Genomic DNA, 19,932 nt, shown 5'->3' with positions numbered 1-19,932 from the left:
GTAGGTATTTATTAGAAGGCCTCAGTGGATACACCTTAAGAGTCCAGCCAGGGCTACACCCAAGATGAACCCAAAATGGCCACAAAATGCCTGACCGGTCATGGGGTCTCACACTTTTATAAGGTCTGGTCCATTAGCATATTGGAGCTCATTGTCCAATTACTGCTTTAGCTTATGAAGTCCCATCCTTCTTGTTTTTCTCTCTTCAGTCCACCATTGTTTATGCTCTTGGGCCTGAGATTTGGATCATTTGTCCTTGGTCCCCAGCTAGAGAAGGAATTATTTTGTCTAAATACTTTGTGAATAGAGCTTACTATCCCCTAATATGAAGCTCAGAACTACACACCAAAGCAGCACAGAATCTGAAAAATATAAAAGCTAAGACCAGAGGCATCATTTCCCCCCTCTGCTCCTCTAGCTCTTAGCTGAGATTAGGTGGTGACAGTTGTCCTCTGTGGGTGACAGTAAATGGGCACGTTGTGACGAATTCAGTTTCCCTTGCAGCCAGCCAGGCACAGGTGATCTCTCTGGGCCATTTGCCCACTGACACATCTCGTTCCTCACAGGTGAGAAACCTCAGCCTCTGAAGACACCCAAGAAGAGGAGCTACGGCAGCGCCTTCGACGCCCCCAGCTCCATCGGCCTGCCCGAGGGCGACTCCACAGCCGCCAACATCGACCCGAGCGAGGACCACAACTACAGCGCCAGCTCTGTGGGCTCGCAGCGCTGCGCCTCCCGCTCCAGCGTGTCCTCCCTGTCCTCCCTGGACGAGGTGTACGAGTTCATCTCCAAGGCCAGCCACGAGGGCAGCGACGGCAGCGAGGGCTTCCACAGCGAGGTGGACACGGACGGCGACTACGAGGACGATCCCCTGGGGGACAGTGGCTATGCGGCCCAGCCGTGTGGAGACGGCTCCAAGGAGAGCCAGCCCAGCCAGAAAGTACTCGAGGAGCTGTGCCAGGAGATCGACGAGGAGCTGAAGGAAGCGGCGGGGTCTCTGCTCCACCTTGCTGGCATCCAAACGTGCTTGAGTTCCTTAATAAGTACTGCAAAGACCCACTGTCACAAGCAGAGGAAAAAATAGTGTGTTTGTCAGTGTTGAATATATACATATATTTTTTTTAATTGTGGCAATACTCTTCTACTTTTGCCCTTCACAAGGGAGATCAAAGCCATAAGAGGACTCACTGCTTTTTTTTTTTTTTTTTAATTTTTGGCACAAACTATAATTTAGCCATTTATTTTTAAATCACCACCTAAAAAGAAAATATTTAATCTTCTCAAATTAGAAGGTATGCATGACTTGTGAAAACCCAAAAGCATACTTCTTAATGATCACTTCTTAATTGTTTTTTTCTTTTCAGTAGATGAATTTATTTTTTTTCAGAGATGTGTTTTTTCAGATGCACACTGTGGATCATATTTACACCTCTGCTGGTCCCCTCTGCAGAGGTGAATTTTGTTCTGTCTAAGGGCTCTGACTTCCATGTAAAGGATTCAAATTCATTTTGCAATAAGAGAATCTCTTTATAGTTCCTAGACATCCTTCAGCCAAAAAATGGGTTTTTTTGTGGTATGTTGAACTTTATCCCTATTTTTCTTTTAAAATCAGTGGTGATTACTTACATCTTCCTGTAGATTATGCCTTTTTTTTATTTTTAATTATCTGTTCAAAAATGGGTAAGCAGTTCTGTTGGAGTGGGTTTTAACAGTACTGTACATACAAGGATGCCTTAAGTATGTTGCAGAATTGTATACAGCTATCCAAGGTCATCTTTCCTGTTGCTGAAAGGTAGCATGATGTGCCATAAATGTTCTCACCAACGTGAAGCTACTGCTTCCACCGGGTGTTGGGCAAGCTGGGTGAAAATTAGGAGCAGAGCCACTTAGGAAGCCAATGTCCACTGTTGAAAACAGTGCTGGATTCAGCCAAAAGTTAACCTTTCCCTAAGGGAGTATTTTCCTGGCTATTTGAATGCCTTTCTTAGACTAGTGTGGGTTTTTTGCCCCTTTTTTTTTTCTTTTTTTTCCTTATTCGTCAGTCTCTTCACAAATCCTGAGCTGTCTACTTCCAGTGCAAACACAGCCATGCTGCTGAAGGTCTGTTGCTCTGAGGGCCCATTCCAGTGCATCTTGAAGACAATGGTGGTGCTCCTGCTGACTCAATGGCTGTTGGATCAAGCCTGAAATATTTGAGGTTCTTGGTGTTTTGGAATTTAAAGCACAAACACTAGGAGAGAAAAAAAAGGTTTTTGCGGGTTTTTTTTTTTTGTTTCGTTTTGTTTTTTTTTCTTTATCCAATTCAGTTTTAAGAATGATTTGTTTTATTTCTTGAAAGGGAAGGAAAATACTCTGCTTCATTCCTGTTAGCCTACACCTGTAACAGGGCAATGTGTGTGCAGATGTGTGTGTGTTCTGGCTATCACAAGTGCTGCATTAGCCAATTAGATCTGGTATGGGATGTAATACTGATGGGTAGGGGTAAAACTCGCCATTTAAAGGAAAATTAAGTACCAACAGCAGTGGTTCTTAGGATTTCAGGAGCTGAAGATGTGAATGCTTGGTGGAACTGCTTCTTCTTGCTCATGGGTTGCTTTTGAACTCTCATGGAAAACTGTGAAGGGCAGAGCTTGTGTCAGTGTGAAAAGGAGGGTTCAGATACACAGAAATACTGTGGGCAGCCTGAGGTTTGCTCAGTGCCGTGATTTCAGTGTCACACTCTTGCAGAGGGGTGCAGCTGCCTGGCTCCTGCTGAAGTGGTTGCAGCTTTCTGTGGCTTCCAGTGAAAGCTGGACCAAGGTCCAGGTATTCTGGATGAGCTGTGTTCATAGTCAACTCCATGGTTTGATTTGGTTCTGAATTATTTTTTGCCTCAGATAAACTTGGAGGGTGTTAGTACTTACTGGGAGTGTGGCTGTGCTGCTGTTAACCCTGAAGTTGGTGACAATGACTTCAGCATATCTGAAGGATTGGATGCTAGATTTAATCACCACATGCAGTGACCAGTGAGAACCAGTTCCTGATCAGCAGTTAGCAGCAGAAGCTGCATCCCATCCATCCTTACAGCTGGGAGAACTGGAATGGTGGAAGGGGGGAGCAGCCTTTCCCTGGGACACAGAGCCGTGCAGCGGGGCCGTGCTCTTCCTGCCCTTCCTGCTTTGCTGTCTTCCCTCTCTGCTTCCAAAGGGGAAGGCAGATGAGCTGTGCCCCTGCCCTGTCCCACTCCTTGTCCCAGGCTCTGCCCACGTGTTTGGCAGCTCGGCTGTGGAACACCTCTCTTGGCAGTGGGAGGAGAGCTGCCCTTCCTTTCTCTTACATATCTGTTGGGTTCGGATTTGTTTGCCACCTCAGTTAAAGACCCTGGTGTATATAGTATAAATGGAGTATAATTAAAAGTTATTTTGATTGTTGGGCTTTGGGTTTTTTTTAGTGACATATGTAAAATGTTGATGCCAATGGTTGACTTGGATAGATTTTGGCAAGAAAAGTATTAATGAACCACATTCAGTTCTTTAAATGCAGTGAAGAAGTGTATGAGACCTGTGTTCAAGGGAGGTTGCTCTGTTCAGGGTAAATCTGATGTGATTACTTTACAGACCTGTACTGGCTTTTGAGATTCCAGTCCTAAATTACTGATCTGCAGAAGTCACATCAAACGTTTTTAAATCCAACTGCAAAATGGAAGTTGTGGGGTTTGCAACTTTTCAACAACCTGAAAAGTACAAGCTTTAATTAAAGCAAAGTATACTCATACACGTTAATAATGGTGTGGTCAAAATATTTATTGAAAAGAAAAGGTAAAATATTTTAAATGTTGCACCTGCTATTTTATCTTAAAGCACATTCTTCACATCTAACTGCCAGTGCCATTATCAAGTCAGTTTTATAAATGTACATTTCTTCAAACTAAAAAGTGCATAATTAAAAGTATTATGTTACTGCCATATAGTGATATAAAACATTTTATAATTGCCAATTCATTGTAACTATTATTTATTTAAAAGTGAATTGTAAGAATGCTTTCTGATCAAATGAACCAGAGTTGTTTTAAAACCATTCCCGTTAGCTTGTTTCTAATGTAGCATAAGCAGTGTCCTTGGGTTTGTTTAGAATAATTTTGCCAGTAGGTGACCAATTCTAACCGTTTTCCTCTGGTTTAGTCCTTTACCCGTTTTAAAGACGATTTACAAAAGTTTAGTTTTTGTATGCTAATCTCTGTTAATTAAAATGTTTATAAATTTTATTTTTACCAAAGAGATGCAATTCATTATGACAAAATATTGCAGAATAAACTTTGTTTTATAACATTTGTGACTTTTCTGCCCACATTTTTCATTCAGATGATCAAAGGGGCTTTTCTAAAATAAACAGCATTGCAAACAGAAAGGCTGTGTTCTCTCTTTGTCTGCAGACCCTGCCTGTGGTCTCAGATGGTGCTGAACATTCCACCTTCCCATTTAAACCTTTTCCACGAGACTGGACTAGTGTGAAAAGCCCAGTGTGTGATTCATTGTGGGCTGGGTAAGATGTTTGCATGTGTCTGGAAGTCATCTGTGAAATACCTGTCAGTCCATAGCAGGATTTGCTTACAGCCACATTCATCCATAGCTGGCCCCTCATGTTTGAAGAGCATTTCATTAAGGTTTCACCCTTTAACCTGGAACCTAAGGAATGTTTTGACATCTTGGAAATTGCTGAAAACACTACTGCCTGACTTTTGCTCTCCAGTGCAAAGCACTTGTTTAAGCAGAACTAGCTTGAATCTTTTGCTGATGAAAGATCACATCTGTGATTATTTGCTATTCTGTGCCTGCATTACTGTGGCCAAGTTGCTTGGATGAGACTCAAAGATCAACAGCCTAGTACAAGACAGGTAGTTAAAAAAATGAGTCCCTGGATAAAGCAGCATAGGTCTTGCTTGGGTTTTTTTTCCAGTATTTACTTTCTCTAGATAACGATTTATGATATCTGTTCGTTGTTTATACAGCAGGCCTTATGGAAAGCACACAGGAGGGAAGAACAGCTCTTACTAGCAGCAATAATATTCCCTATCCCATTTATACCTCAGCTTGCTGCTCCTGGGCCAGCTTTTCTCCCAAATGCACACACATGGTGTGTGCCCTTGCAGTGCCCAAGAGGGAGGTTTCCACCAGAGCAGGAAAACGAGATGTGACATGATGTTTATCTCTGTTAAAAGCAGACATTGTCCGTCTCTTGTATTTTTATTTGTTTAACCCACTGGTATCTCTGAGTTAAGCTTGCTCTCTAGGATCTGATGACAATGCAACCTTCTCAGTACTTCAGGTGATAACAGAGACTTGTTTTATTGCTGTATCTAACAAAATTTAAATCACACATTACACAGTATGTGTGCACTATTAATAAATTTGATTTAGTGTTCATTTTAATAGACTAATGAGAGAACAACTGCACTAATTAGTTTGGACAAAATCACAGCCATGTATCATATGTTAATGATACCTTTCTAATTGTTATTTCACTATATTATTCTGAGAACCTTGAGCTTGTTGTTAAATTTCCCAGGAGTGCTTTCCTCTGTTATGACTTTGCTGGAAATTATCCTCTGTATGGAGCCACAACTCTCAAAATAAAGCATTAACTGCAGCAATTATGCACTTACACCAGCTGTACTTTAAGGACAGTTGTTGAAGAAATACCTAATAGAGTAGATATATTTGGAAAAAATGGTTGTCTAAATTTGACACAGATGACTATGGTTATTCTTTCACATGTGTTGAGGTTACAGGTAGCTGTAAATACTCTTATTTTCAGTAGTCTGAGTGAATACATGTAGCTTAGAGGTAATTACATAGTAGTCCAGCAGTGCTGTTACTGTGAACTTTCCCCGCATATTTTGCCATAAAAAATCTTCCCTGTTTTTACCCATGAGGGTGGTTATCACATCTGGGAAGGTGGACAATATCACCTCTGCTTGAATTTTCAGTCTTCAGAACTGAAGTCTTTGGTGTTTTTTCTCCCCTTTCCTCCAGCAGCTGCCTGCTTTTACTGCTGTAAACTCCTCAGAGCTGACATAGAATCACCACCTACCCTTTGCCAGGGTTCATTTGAACAGCTCTTCGTTAAACAGCAGCCTGTTTATTTTCCTATTGCATCACTACAAAAGCAATCATTTCCCTCCTTAGACTCTTGACTTGTTAAACAAACCAGAATTATTTGTTTTCCCTTTGGAAGACATGATCTTCATTCCTCTTAACCACTTTTCTGTACCTCAGTTCCAGGCTGAAGCCAGCCTGCTGGCACGTGCATGAGGAGAAGAGTGAAAACCACTCTTTTTTCTGAGTGCTTTTTTCTGAAACCTGGCCTCAATATTTCCCTGCTTTTGCAGCACTCTTGCCTGCATGGCCTTCACCTGCTCACATGCAGTTGAGTAATCCTGTTGTCAGCTAGTATGTCCCTATCTTTGTTCTCCTCCAGCACTGCCAAATGGTGAGGCCCCAGCCAGCAGGAAATTTGGTAGTTCATGACCTGCAAGTTGATTTAATGAGATCTGTCATGATCTTTGCGATCCCTCCTGGTGACATTCCTGCTCACCAAGAGCAGCTTTTTGGCACAGCCTGCCCAAAATAAAGAAAGAAGGACCTGTCTGTGCTCTTTCAATGTTCAGAGAAGGACATCCAGTGTCCTAAATCTAGATATGTCTACCTGAGTGTTGTTTTTATGCTGGTTTCCATAATCTCCATTTCCCTGAAATCTTGACTCTCCAGGCTCTAACAGGCAGTGTACTGTGTTGGACTGAATACCCAATTTCTGTATCCATTCCAGAGGTGCTGATAGCAGTTCAGAATTTGGGTATTTTCATACTTAGAAATGCAAGATGGGTCCTCTCAGACTAATCTCAGATGCTCTGATGTGCTTATGTGCTTCAGAGTTGCCAGGCAGATGTTCAGAAATGTCTCTGTAGGTGCCTGTACCAATCTTAACACAAAACTGCTTTGAAAAACAGATTTTGTGACTCAATGGCTTTTTTAAAAATTTAATTAACTTGGTATCTTGATTCCTAACTAAAATCCAGTAGGTTCGCAGTTGTTACAAGTGCTAAAATTAGCTCAGCAAACTGAATTTTTGGTTATTTTCAGTAAGGGTACATTTTATTCTCTCTCACTGGCTTTGGAGGTTTCCATGCTCTGAACAAGTCAGGTCTCCACAAATAGCAGGCATTTTGCTTTTTTTTTTTTGGCTCTGAGTAATTTAAAAGATGAAAACTCCACCTGTTGAGTTTGGCTGTGATGTGCTGGCCGACACGTCCCGCTGTTCTGCGCACGCTCTTCCCTGGGGTCAGGTGAGGTGTGGGCAGAGCTGGGCCATTCCAAAAGAGAAGATGTTTCCTTAAATCTCTGGGTATTAACTGGAGTGCAATCGTGTTGGCTGCTGCCTTAAAATATGATGTCACCTTGCCCCAATCAGAGCCCATTTTCTGGGAGCGTGATGTGAACTCCCCAGAGAAGCATCCTCTGAGTGACAGCAGCATCCCGTGTGGCCGTTGCTAAGAAACCAGATTCGGCTTTCAGCAGGATCTAATTTTAAAGTATTTAACCCTAGATCTGTCAAGGTTCATTATTTCCAGTGTGCTGGTTAATCCCTACTTGTTGGTGCCCAACTTCACAAATGCCCTGCTCCTCGCAGTGGTGCTGTTTTATTTGTCACGGATAATGTCTCAGAACAAGGAGAAGCAAAACCGCCCCAGGTAGAGCTCGATACCAAATTTCATTTTAGCTCTGATCTATACGCAGAAATATGGGACACAATTAGAGGTGAAAATCCTGCATTGTTGTTCTGGGAATCTTCCTTTCTTTGCTGGCTTGTGCAAGTGGCTCACCCCTGCTTTCCTTCTAAGGAATGCTGGATTTCAAGTGAATGAGTGCTGGTGGCAATAACAATTAGGCTTCGATTTTTAGTAATATTATGTGTTCTCTTGTTTCTAGCTGTATTTCATCTAGCTTAAGAAGCTTGTCATCTTACCTAAAGGCATTTGAAAAAAATTATGTCATTTTAAAATTTGAGGGGTTTTAATACAGGAAAATTTTAGTTCTTTTAAATCATTACAGATAATGATTAAGATAATTACAGATAATTCTACAGAGAAATTTTGTTGGTGTTTTTTAGTGGGGGTTGTTTGGTGTGGCTTTTTTTTAATAGTTGACTGCATTTTATTTCTTTCTAAAATGTAGAGGCCTGGAATGCTACTCTGGTATTAAAAAAAAAAAAAGAAAAAAAAAATCTGACCAACTGTGTCACTCTTTGATTAATTACTACACATCCCTGTAAGTGCACTCAAGTCCACTGCTACCTTCTTATTGTGATATCTCATTCAGCTGAGATAATGCTGCTATAACTGGTCAGTATCATAACAACAACAACAAAAGAAAAAACACTGAGAACTGCACAAGCCCTTCCTCCCCACAACTGCATTAAATTTTAAAAATAATTTAGATTATTCATATTTTAAATGCTAGTAGTTCATCTCAGCCTCATAATCCCACCTAGGATTCTTCCTGCTCCTGTTGTTAGGGTTTGAAACTGACACCACCTTGCTCCTTGTGCTGTATCTCCTTCCCAGTTCACTAATGCACAAAGACAAACCTGTCCCTGCCAAGGCACTTTTCCCAGCAGTTGATTTGATCAGGATATTCTCCTGCTGCCTTTTAATCCTCCCTTGCACTGCTCCAAGCTCCCATTCCCATCTCTGGGCTCATGCTGCCCAAAAACCTGTTTGTGGCTTTCTCATCCTGTGTGGTGTTTTGTGCCTTCTCCCTGCGTTGTCAGTGAGGAGCCCTGCCCCACATCTCCTCCATCCCCTTCTTCTTTTGCATCCTGGTCTTTACACATCAGAGACCTGGCTTCAGCTCATTCCAAAAGTCCAAATTATTCCCAGAGGCACCACAGTCCTTTAAAAAATAATCATAAAAAGTAGATCATGAACAGGAATTATTCTGATCAAAATGTCCCCTAAACTCCTGGTAGACCTCCCAGCTCTCTCCTTTCTCTGCTCATGTGTGTGTCACCAGAGAGAAGACAAAGCCATGACATCTTTGCTGTGGTAACAGCTCCAGGTTTGTGGATGTTCCTTGCATGGCTAAGTCAGGACTTCTTCCCAAGGCTTGCAGATCTGTATCTCAACTGGGGCACACAAGAGAGCATCCACTTCTCACACCATAATCTTCACAATGCTCCTCCTCCATTATTTATTCTCTATGAAATCAGGCAATTTCTTTCCTGGGATTTAATGTATATTGCTTTTATTTTTCTTTCGCCAGCAAATGTGCAAGACTCAGGGATTTCAGTGTGGGCAGTTCTAGCCAGGCTGAGTTTTGTCAGCTATGGCCCCTTCAAGTGTGAAGAAAAGCAAGAAACAAGGCTGCAGAAGATGCACAGACCTTCAACAAAAGATGGCACAGTTAGAGAAGAGGTTTCACTTCTCCGGAGAGGGGGAATTCCACATTAAAAACCCAGACTTTTTGAGCTGTTATTAAGTTCTGCTGGTTTCTGGAGTGACTATCAGTAAGGATTTGCTGTGGAGGGACAGCAGTTCCTGCTGCTGCACGCAGGGCTGGTATGTGCTGTACCCACGTGGAATGTGAGCTGCAAAGTTCAGCTCTGACTTATCACAGGCAGCTGCCTGCTCACTTTTTCCATCTTCTCGTCCTCAGCAATTTCTTTCTGTACAAAGGCACCGCTCCCCTGGCCATGCACACACCCTATAGATGACTCAAGCTATTCAACCTATGGGCTGGGAAGGGACATGAGAGAGAGAGAGATACTTGTTCCCATTTCTATTTTTAAATGCTGTGGGAACACTGAAATCACAATAATGAATAATAACTAAACTGGTCTGTGAGGTGCACTATCTGTACATACATATACCATTTTTTTTCTTTCTTTCTTTTTTTTTTTTTTACTGCTTGCCCTTTTTTTTATCAAAGCAATCAGGTTTTGCCGAGGTGAAAGGTTATTCTTAACGAGCAGCGTGTTACAGTCACCATGAGAAATAACGAGCGTGCATTGTGAGCACACATCCTGCTGTTCAGACTTGCCGTTGCTACGAGAACAGAAACAAAACACCAGTTTCGGGTGCTTGCAGCTTCCGAGGATGTGGTTTATTTGCTGCTTGTGATAGTCTGATGACTGAAGATGGCTCCCTTCCAATCATTTTTGAATTTTTCCTGTCTCTTAGAAACCCTTTTGTTGTGAGTACTTTTGAGGACATAAGTGATGACAATGAAGTTTATTTTCCCAAAGCATAGAAAACATGCTGGATAAGATGAAATATGATCTTTGTTTATTTCTTTATCTGCACCTATTCCCAGGGTCTGTGAGTAAAAGTTTTGACAAATAAGACAGAGGAAAAGACACGGTTTGAGAAGGGAGGAGAAATGAGCCTGAAAGTAGGATGATTTTGAAACAATCACTGTAATTCTTAAACAAATTCATTGTCTTGAGACAGCACCTAGAATTCAACACCCATTGTAGCAGCTGCTGAGCAGAGACAGGAGGGAAGGACAGCCTCTGTCTGTCCTTTGCTGTCTGTTCTCCCCATGGAAACAAAACTGCCATGAGTGTTGGGAGGGATTCCTTTCCTCCACACGTCACCTCTGAGCTTGCATTAAGCCCTGCTGCCATAACCTGTATTTATTCCCGTGGGTGGGGCACAGAAAGCTGTATTTTGGGGGTCCTGTGCCAAACACCCCACACTGCTTGGCATTCCACTCCCATGAGCTCTCCCACTCCACACTCCTGCCAAGAGGAGCAGTCCCCTGCAATTACTGAGTCAGGGCTGTGGGAGCCTCAGGACACCACGCTGTGGTGACACGTCCCTGAGTGCTGGGACAGCCTGGCTCTCCAGGGAGAGGTGAGAATTGAGGATGTGCTTGAGAGGAAACAGAACAAGGAAGATATTTTTTGCACAGCTGATGTTTGGGGAAGTAGCACTCGCAGCTGCCACAGCAAATCAGGTGGATGAATCTGAGAATTTCCTGCAAGAGAGGGAAAAAAAACCTCAATAAACAAACAAACTAATTAACTTTGGTCACCTGTGTTTCCAGGGAAATTTGCTGAAGCTGTTTGCCAAGAGCCACCATGGGATAATTGATAAATTACAAGGTTGTATGTTCTTGATATTACAGGGACTCTGGGATCAGTGAGAAACTGGGCAAGAGACAGAACTACTGTAAAACACAAGAGGCTGGCCTGATTCTTAAATACACTGCAGTAGGGCTGCTCTGGTGAGCCTAAAAATCCTTCAGCCAGCTCTCAGCCTTAAAGCAGTAAGGGCACCCAGCTTTCATTCGCTCCTTTCACTTGTTCCAACAACTGGCATTGCCTCCTGTGATAAATGCCCTATATGAGGTACACTTGGGTCTTGTCACTCTGCGTGGATGCAGGAGAATAAATTCTGTGCTCTTTCACTCCGAGTGCTCTCTGCCCAGCCAGGAGCACTGCTGCTGTCAGTGGGGAAGCAATTCATTCTGCCACAACCAGGCACTGTAATTCCCTGAGCTCCTCTCCCAGCTTTCAGCTGTGAAACCTCTCTGCCAGCATTCAGTGCACCAGAGACAGGGGAGAACTGCATCACAAAAGCATCTCTGGAGGCAGCACAACCTCGGGAGTGCTTGCAAAGTGTGTTCAAAGTATTTCAGTGTAACATTTCAATGAAAGACACATCCTAGAAAATGCAAACTTAAAAGTACAGGCTGGAGTCAAATGTAAAGGCTTTAAATAATTTTGCTATACAAAATTTACTGCCCTGACATTTAAGGATGTACCATGGAAGGCATGCTGCTCTTAACCCTGATCTGTTTGCAGCAGTTGCAAACCCCATTGGCTTTGCTAGAAAACTTCTGTAGGGGATGCAAAATGGAGTGGAAAGAGAAGTGTATCTGCTCTAATAGTTCAAAACTAGAGCTTCCTTATTTCTTATTCCAGGATTGCTGTTTAAGCTCTTCTAGTCAAGCAGAACAGCAGCAAGATCATTTGGATGAATGATGACAGTGTGTGTTTTGCCTATCTCCCCTTTTACACTTCCTAAAAATGCTCAGTGCTGTTGTTGGCAATAGGGATCAGCAACATGTCCTCCAACACTAAGGCTTCCTGTGGAGACACAAACATGTTTACTAATCTGGCCCCTGTGTCATATTTAGGGCTTGCCAACTTCACTACTGTGATCAGCAAAAGAACAGCACACACCATCAAAGCCTCAAGACTAAGGAAAAAATGAGCTTTCATTATGGGCACCTTCTATCCACTCCTACTTACTTTGCCCAGGGGAACAAAGACAAAAGGAGGTAACAAAAAGATGATTTATCACCTCTAGCACTACCCACTACTGAGGAACAGCTATGAAGACACCGTGCTGAAATCAAGTGGAAAAAAATACCATGGAAACAGAACAAAAATAATAATTTGCTGCTACATCTCTGTCCTAGACCAGGAAGCCCTTAACCTGCAAATCACCAGATGCTCAGCATATACTGGTGAAGTCTCATCACATTTTTGCCTTATTACTCTTTTCCTTATACATCTGTTTCCAGTCATCTGTTCAGAAAATTCTGCACTGACTGGCAGTACTAAATACACCTTTTATGATATTTTCATATTCTGCTTGAAGTGTGCTGATGGTGTATACACGTTTAAATGTTTGGCCAGTCTGAGGATAAAGAAGCAAATGTGAGGTAAGCAGCAGAGCCTCAGCAGTCTCAGAAGAATGGCTGAATGCTGGAGAAGCTCAAAGATGGCTCTGAAACAGAGACCTACCCACTGGAGAGAAGGGAGCAGAGAAAGGCCCCTCCAGGACAACACTGGGTGCAGAAAGCCAGGATCACAGAATCACAGAATTGTTAGGGTCGGAAGGGATCTCAGGAAATCCTCCATTCCAACCCCCTGCCAGGGCAGGGTCACCTGGAGCAGGTGGCACAGGACGTGTCCAGGTGGGCTCTGAATGTCTGCAGGGAGGGAGACTGCACAGCCCCCCTGGACAGCTGTGCCAGGGCTCTGCCACCCTCAGTGTAAAGAAATTGAGTGTACAATTGCTCCTACACCCTCAGAGTAAAGGAGCAATGTCTGTAAACTGAAACACAAGATGTTCCACCTCGAGCTGAGGTGGAACTTCTTGTGTTTCAGTTTACAGACATTGCTCCTCATCCCCTGGGCACCACTGAACAGAGCCTGGCACTCTCCCCTTGGAACCCTGAGATATTTACATGCATTGATGAGATCCCTTCTCAGAGATGCCCCAGACTGTGGAATTCAGGTTTCTGCATGGAAAGGGCAATGCACAGCCCAGGATCTACCCGTGCTCTCCTTCACTGGGATATAATGGATACACTCAGCATCTCCTAGTGAAAAATATGTATTTTATGATTGGCTTTTCACAAACATTAAAACGAATATTATATGTGTTGTGTTAGAAAGTAATGCTGTGTTAATATTTTTAGTAGTGTGTTAAATATAGTTTTAGGTTATAACATAATACTAAAATAGAAACTTTACTATGTAAGGTACTTTTAAAAGAATAAGAAATACCACCCACAGGACACCTAAATCTTTCAGAGAAAAAGAATTTATTGCTCCATTATCAGAAGAAATGAACTTCTTCCTAACTCTCTCTCAGCCATGAAGACGCCGTTAGGATTCAGAGGAAGAAATTGACGATGAACACACAGAATCCTGTGTTTGAATGGAATTTATGCATCATGTATGAGGTGTATGAATATGCAACAGGTTATTGTTCTTAAGGGTTAATCCTCTGTTAAGGTGTGTCCTTTTTCGGGCTTATTTTGCCCAGAAAGAGGTACCCGGACTGTCCCTAACTCTTTGTTTCTATTGTCTCATATTGTCCTAATCCAAATTGCCTAAAATTTTTATTACTCTAATTATATTAGTATTTTAAATAACCATTTTATTATCATTAAAATTTAAATTTAAAACAAGTGGTTGGCGTTTTTCACATGCTTCATTAAGGGCTGGACGCTGTGGGAAGAGCCGGGCGCAGGCACTGACCCGCACTGGGCGCTGAGGGAAGTGTCGGACCCGCCTTTTGTCTCACTGATCCGCCATGGGCCCGCGAATACCCGCGGCTCCCTCAGCGTCTGTGCGAGTCCCGGGGCTCCCCCTGCCGACAGCGCTGCTCGGCCGGGGAGCCGCGGGACGGGCACGGTGCCAGGCAGGGATGGCGCCGGGACACCGGAGCATCGCGATCATCGCGACATGAACCAGCAGCCCCGTTCGCGGGCGAAGCTTTTTGGGCGGGACAGCGCTCCGTAGCCTGTTGCCGAGGCAACGTTGCGAGCGCTTCGCCGGCCGGCATCACGTGACCAGACCAGCTCCACCCCCGCAGCCACGCCCCCCTCCTCCCGCCGCCATCTTGGAAGTTGCGTCAAGATGGCGGCGCCGGCGGCTTAAAAGCTCCGCCCCCGCCGCCTCGCGCACGGCGCGGTTACGTTACCGCGTTCCCGCCGCCCTGAACCCGGAAGTACGTCTTGCCATTCGCGGGCGTGCGGGGCCGGCGGGAGCGCCCGAGTCCGGCCGAGTGCAGCCGAGCCCGGCCGAACCGGCGGGGCGGAGATGGCGGCGGCGGCGGCGCTGCAGGGGAAGTACCAGAAGCTGGCCCAGGAGTACTCCAAGGTACCGGGCGCCAGCGGGGCCCGCAGCTCCGGGGCTGCCGCGCTGCTTTCCGCGGGGTGCCGGGGGTGCCTCCCCGGGCGTGAGGCGGCAGCTGCGGGTTTGCGGTGCCGGGGGAGCGCGGCTGAGCGGCCCCGTGTGCAGGACGTGCTGGCACAGCCACGCCGGGCTCGGCTGTGCCGGGGCACTGACACCGGCCGTGCTTCCCTTGCTCTCCGCTTCCAGGCGGGCTCGGGCCCTGGATTTACCCGCTTGGCCGTGAACATTTGTCCCGGTGCCGGCCGTGTGAGCGCCCGGGTGCGGGAGCTCGGCGGTGTCGGTGTCTTGGAAGCGAGCAGGACATTTACTTCCACGTTTGCCTCCTGTCTGTCCCCCTTCTTGTGCCGCAGGTGATTTTACATCCCCTTTCTGGTGCTGCTTTACAAAGATGTGTACCCATAGTGGAGAATGCGTTTCCTTTCCATGGTGCCTGGGGTGAAATAGTGGAGCCTTGCTCAGCACAGAGCCCTTCATTCTGTCCTCTTCACTGAAAGGAAGAGGAGACTCTTGGTCTGGAGTGGCAGAGTCCTCCAGCAGCCCTGGGGAAGAAAAGTAGCACTTTTTGTGCAGTCCCACATCAGCAAGTGGCACAAGGCACTTGTCTGTGTTTGACACTTTCCCAGCTCACAGAACCATGTCTCTAAACACTCTTCTTGGAACTGTTACAAAAACACCATGTGTAGCATCTAAATAGTTTGCAGATAGAAAGCCTTTTAGTGCTGCCACAAAATAGTTTCAAAAACATTTAATTTGCTTTGCAGCTCTGTAGGTCACAGAATTCACATGCCTTGTTTTATACAGAGGCTCTGTTATTCCTTGGAGATCAGTAGTGGCTGAGGATGAGATAATGGACGGATGTTGGTGCTTGATTCCTGAATGAGCATTGGAAATGTGGACTTGTGACTATGGCTTCCAAAAGTTCCCGCTGCTGGATCCTTCCTTTTAGCATCATGGTGCCCAGAAGCTTTCTTTGAGCTTCACCATGCACTTCTCCTGTGTAGAAGTGGAGAATGGAGCCTGTGCCATTTCTCCTTTTCTGGAGCTTTTTTTTTTTCATCTCATCCCATTTCTCGTGCAGTGCAGCTCATTGTGGGACTCTCCTTTGCAGAGCCCTCATCTCTTTGTTGCTGGCTGCTTGTTGTGTCCAGTGGAAGGGGAGAGTAGCCCTGGAGTAGCCTGCTCACCTGAAGGTGCTCTGAAAGCCATGGAGAGAGGTGGACAAGAGTCTGACAGACTCAAACAGTGCTGGGGGAAATCCCTGCCAAAGGATTGCTTTTCCTCTTGGTTCACAGACCAGTCCAGAAGGAGGATGAGGAGAAGAAGAGACTCTGAAAACACACAAGTTGCAGCTGCTGGCTGTCTCCTGAAGGAATAACCAAAGTAGCTTTGGGGCAGCCTGTGTGGGTCCCACTGCAGCTGGGTCTGTGGGTGCAGCAGGACTGAGCTGCTTCATTCTCTGCTCCTACAGTAGCAGCTGTGGCCCAGAGACAGCTGTGGAAAACTCCTGCACTGCTCCTTCTTGCTAGGGAAACCTATGCTTGGAAGTTTTTCTGTGTTCTCTGGGAGGTTTCTTGCCTTGCCTTTGTGATGCCTGAGCAGCACAGTGGGAATACTGCGGGGGAAACAGCTTAGCAGTGACTTCTGACCTTTCAAATATACTCAGGCATCACACTGAAACAATGAGCCACTGCTGTTTTACCCTGAGTCTTGCCTTTTATGCACCTGCCAGATACCTGCACAAACCCTTTTAGTTTGTATCTGCAACAGCTGGACTCACACATGTCAAATGAATGCAAACTGCCTTTGGAGAAACCAGAATCCAAGCAATTTTTGAGGAATGGGAAGATGGAAGTGCCAGTATCCTCACTGCTGCAGGGTAGAGGTACTCTGTGGAGTGGCTCTGTGGGAAATAGATTTCTTGAGGATCACTTTTCACTGCAGTGATTTTAGCTCAGATTTTGGGTACTGTATAAGTAAGGCTTAGAGGGCTTTTCCTTGTATGCTTTTTGTGTCAGTCTGTTCTCCCTGGATCATCTGCTGCCACTGGTAATAAGTAATTGTGCATTGAACTCCTCTTGAATTGATACAGATTTTGACTTTAAGTCCTGCTTGTGTTCCAGAACTGGTTATAAACAGTTTTGGGAAGAAGAGGGGAGAGACAGAAATAGCCCTGAATGTGACCAAGAACTTGATTAGTCAGGGAAGAGGTTGCAGCTTTTCCCTATTTGTTCCTAGTTCTTCAAATCTTAATTATATTTAAGTAACTGGTCTCCAAGGGTATTTATTAAGAATTCTGTTGTATTTGACCAAAATGTTCAGGTGGTAAAGTTACTTCTTGTTCTTTGGCAAGTCAGGATATGAATGGGATGCCTTTTAAACCTGACACCACTGCTATCTGCCTGAAGAGAGCACTTGAAAAAGCATTCACACCTGGCACTCTCCTGAGAGAACGTGATGCTTTCTGCACTTTCTCATGGATGGTTTTTGTTCATTCTGCTGCCTTGCATGGTCACTGGCATCTCTTGTTTTTCAGCTTCGTGCTCAGAACCAAGTCCTGAAAAAAGGAGTTGTAGATGAGCAAGCAAACTCTGCCTCACTGAAGGTAATCTCTAAAAACTGCTCATGTCAGGTGGACTAAGCTGTGACAAAATTAATGTATAGGAGTACTTTTTACTAAAAAGTAATGTCAATAAAAGAGTGAAGAGGGAAGCTTGATTTTAGTAAAAGAATTTCTGTTTTGCAGCTGGCCTGTTCTCTGTAAGTGCTGAGTTTGTAAAAGGGGAAGTTTGATTCTTGATAATTATAGAATTAAATAGCTCCTTGGGTATGATCTGTGACCAGCTCAAGGAAGTGAAATACATTTTTTTTTAGTTCAGAAATGATACTTTCTATCTCTTCAGTGTTTCAAAAGTGTACCAACTTTCTAACTTGTTTCTAACTTGTAAAAATAAATGTGAAGATTTTAAAATTAAATTTTTTTAATCATTCAGGAGCAGCTGAAGATGAAGGATCAGTCCCTGAGGAAACTTCAACAAGAAATGGACAGCTTGACCTTTAGGAATCAGCAACTTGCCAAGCGGGTGGAGCTGCTTCAGGATGAACTTGCATTAAGTGAAGCTCGGGGCAAAAAGAACAAGGTATGTGCTGAAGGCAAAGAAAACTTGCTTAGCAGATGTCTGCTCCTCACCTGTCAGAGCCTTGTCCTGAGTTTTAGCAGTAGGTATTTTGTGGCAAGGGTTGAGCTGAGTGTTCTTGTCAGAGCTTGTGTTATTTTACCTGATGTGAGTGAAAACACCCATAAAACACATTGATATATAAATATATATATATATAATGCATGCTGTGTAGTTCTCTACTCTTCTAGTCTGTCACCTGGCTGATGCTGAATTGCTGTCTTCTTTTATGGATATTTATTAAGTGTTCAAAAAAGTGGGAAATACTTTAGAGCTCTGTGATTAGTCAGCTGCTCTGCAGAAAGCTGATCACTCCTCATTTCCCATCCCCACCTCTTTGCTTTGTAATTTTGATGTTGGTAGTTAACTCTTCTGCTTGTGATCATAGCTTTTCTATGTGAATCTTTTCAAATGCTTTGAAATCTAAATTTTTAGCTTGTATTCTTTGTTATTTCAAAATGACAGAATGATTTCAACACTGTGATCTTTTCTGCCAAAAAGCTTGCTGATTAAACCTTGTGATGTCATATTCTAAAGCCAGCTGTGCCTTCTGTAGGTAACATCACAATTCTAGGGGTGGTGCGCTTGGACTTCAGTAATTCTTAATTCTCAAGCATTTCTTGGTGCTTTCCTCATGAAGAATCCCCTGTTTATTACTGCTGTCTTTTCTTTTTGGTGCTGTCTTTTCTCAATGTACTGTAGTTATCAAGACTGGCTTTAAATAAATCATTTAATTGATTAGTAATATGATCATCTTCCTACTTTTCCCATAAACTCTTGCCCATTTTTCTGCTGTCCAGTTCCTTCACAAGCACAGTGCTTCTGACTACATTATTCATGCACCACAATAGATTGTTCTTTCAAATGCAGCTTGACCCTTCTGTTCTTTTGTTTCAAACTGTGTAAGTTACTGTTTTGCTAGCTGTGTTTCCAAATTTTCAAGGACATCAGCCTGTCTTTAGTAGCTTTGCAAACAATTGCCACTGAGTTTCTTTCCTGTTAAAATGCACAGCTTTAGTTCCCTGGTCTGTGTTAGAGTGCAGTCCCTTTAGAAGGAGCAGAACATGTGCCCATATCTCAGGTGGAGTTCCCAGGCTGGCATCAAACACAGAAGTGACTTATCTGCCCTCACATCCCTAATTCTTGAGGTTTGGTGTTGAGTTTAAATGCATAGAGTCTGCCCTGTGTTTGGAGATAATATCTTTCCTCAGCAGTGTGGTGTGTGGGATTCAGTGATCTGAGTCTTTTGGATTAAACTAGTGGAAAATGAGGAAATGGGCAGGGGAGAGCCTGTACTTCCATGGCACCTTGTGCTGCAGCCTGCCTTACACCTGGGCACAGATGTGCCTTTCACACAGCTAGCAAAACTGCTGAGCCTGGGTATGGAGGGTTTGGGATTGCTGACTGCATGGGATCATCAGGATCCCAGTGAATTCAGGTGGGCTGCTGCCCATCCCAGTGATTGATTGATTCCTGTCAGTGTGAATGGGACTCCTGGGTGAAGGCTTTCCCCAGGCAGGGTCACAGGGGTGTATTTTAAACAAGGAAAGGAAAGTGTGCTGCCTTGAGGCTGCTCCTGAGTGCAATATTCACACTTTTGATGTGTCACTCAGTGTCAGCAAGACATCTCCTGGTGTGCCCCTCTGGGAATTACCTGTGGGAGCTGTTCCCCCAAACCTGGCACTTGGAGATAATGAGTGCATTTTGACTCTTTTAGAAAAGTGTAGAATCTTCATCTCAGCTGAGTCAAGAACAGAAAAGTGTCTTCAATGAAGATCTTCAGAAGAAAATAGAAGAAAATGAACGACTGCATATACTTGTGAGTGAAATTGTGTTGTGCCTTTATTGTTGGTTCAGAGAACTGGTGTTACAGCCAAAGATATTGTGCTGTCTGAAAACTGCTGGGTTTAGAAGATTAGTTGTATGCAAAGCAGTAGATTAGATCAGATTGTTTATAAAGAAGTTCACTAGGAAAATCAAGTGTTTTGACTTTGTATTCCTAAGAAAGTGTGTGGAATCACATAATACATGTTTTCTCATTCAGGTTTTTAATTTTGAGTGACAG

The 19,932-nt window shown here is 44.0% G+C and overlaps 2 protein-coding genes across 3 annotated transcripts in view; both read left to right on the top strand.

Moving 5' to 3' along the window:
• FOXN2 (forkhead box N2) overlaps positions 1-7,201 on the top strand; it is a 33,716-nt gene extending 26,515 nt beyond the window's left edge. Inside the window, exon 6 of one of the 2 annotated variants that reach the window (XM_014270184.3) lies at positions 567-7,201. In XM_014270184.3, the coding sequence (XP_014125659.1) occupies positions 567-1,084 (518 nt within the window). In that variant the 3' untranslated portion in view covers positions 1,085-7,201. The remainder of the gene's footprint in view (positions 1-566) is intronic. The other variant, XM_005491472.4, reaches the window with a different exon arrangement.
• Positions 7,202-14,396: 7,195 nt separating this feature from the next.
• Positions 14,397-19,932, top strand: part of PPP1R21 (protein phosphatase 1 regulatory subunit 21) — a 31,836-nt gene continuing 26,300 nt past the window's right edge. The window contains exons 1-4 of the mRNA XM_074536905.1: positions 14,397-14,658; positions 17,228-17,296; positions 17,685-17,831; positions 19,585-19,686. Coding sequence (XP_074393006.1) covers positions 14,599-14,658; positions 17,228-17,296; positions 17,685-17,831; positions 19,585-19,686 — 378 coding nt within the window. The 5' untranslated portion in view covers positions 14,397-14,598. The remainder of the gene's footprint in view (positions 14,659-17,227; positions 17,297-17,684; positions 17,832-19,584; positions 19,687-19,932) is intronic.

The sequence above is a fragment of the Zonotrichia albicollis genome, chromosome 3 (assembly GCF_047830755.1).
Source record: "Zonotrichia albicollis isolate bZonAlb1 chromosome 3, bZonAlb1.hap1, whole genome shotgun sequence".
Lineage (NCBI taxonomy): Eukaryota > Metazoa > Chordata > Aves > Passeriformes > Passerellidae > Zonotrichia > Zonotrichia albicollis.
The sequence above is the reverse complement of the archived record's forward strand: the minus strand, read 5'-3'. Positions and strand labels throughout refer to the sequence as shown.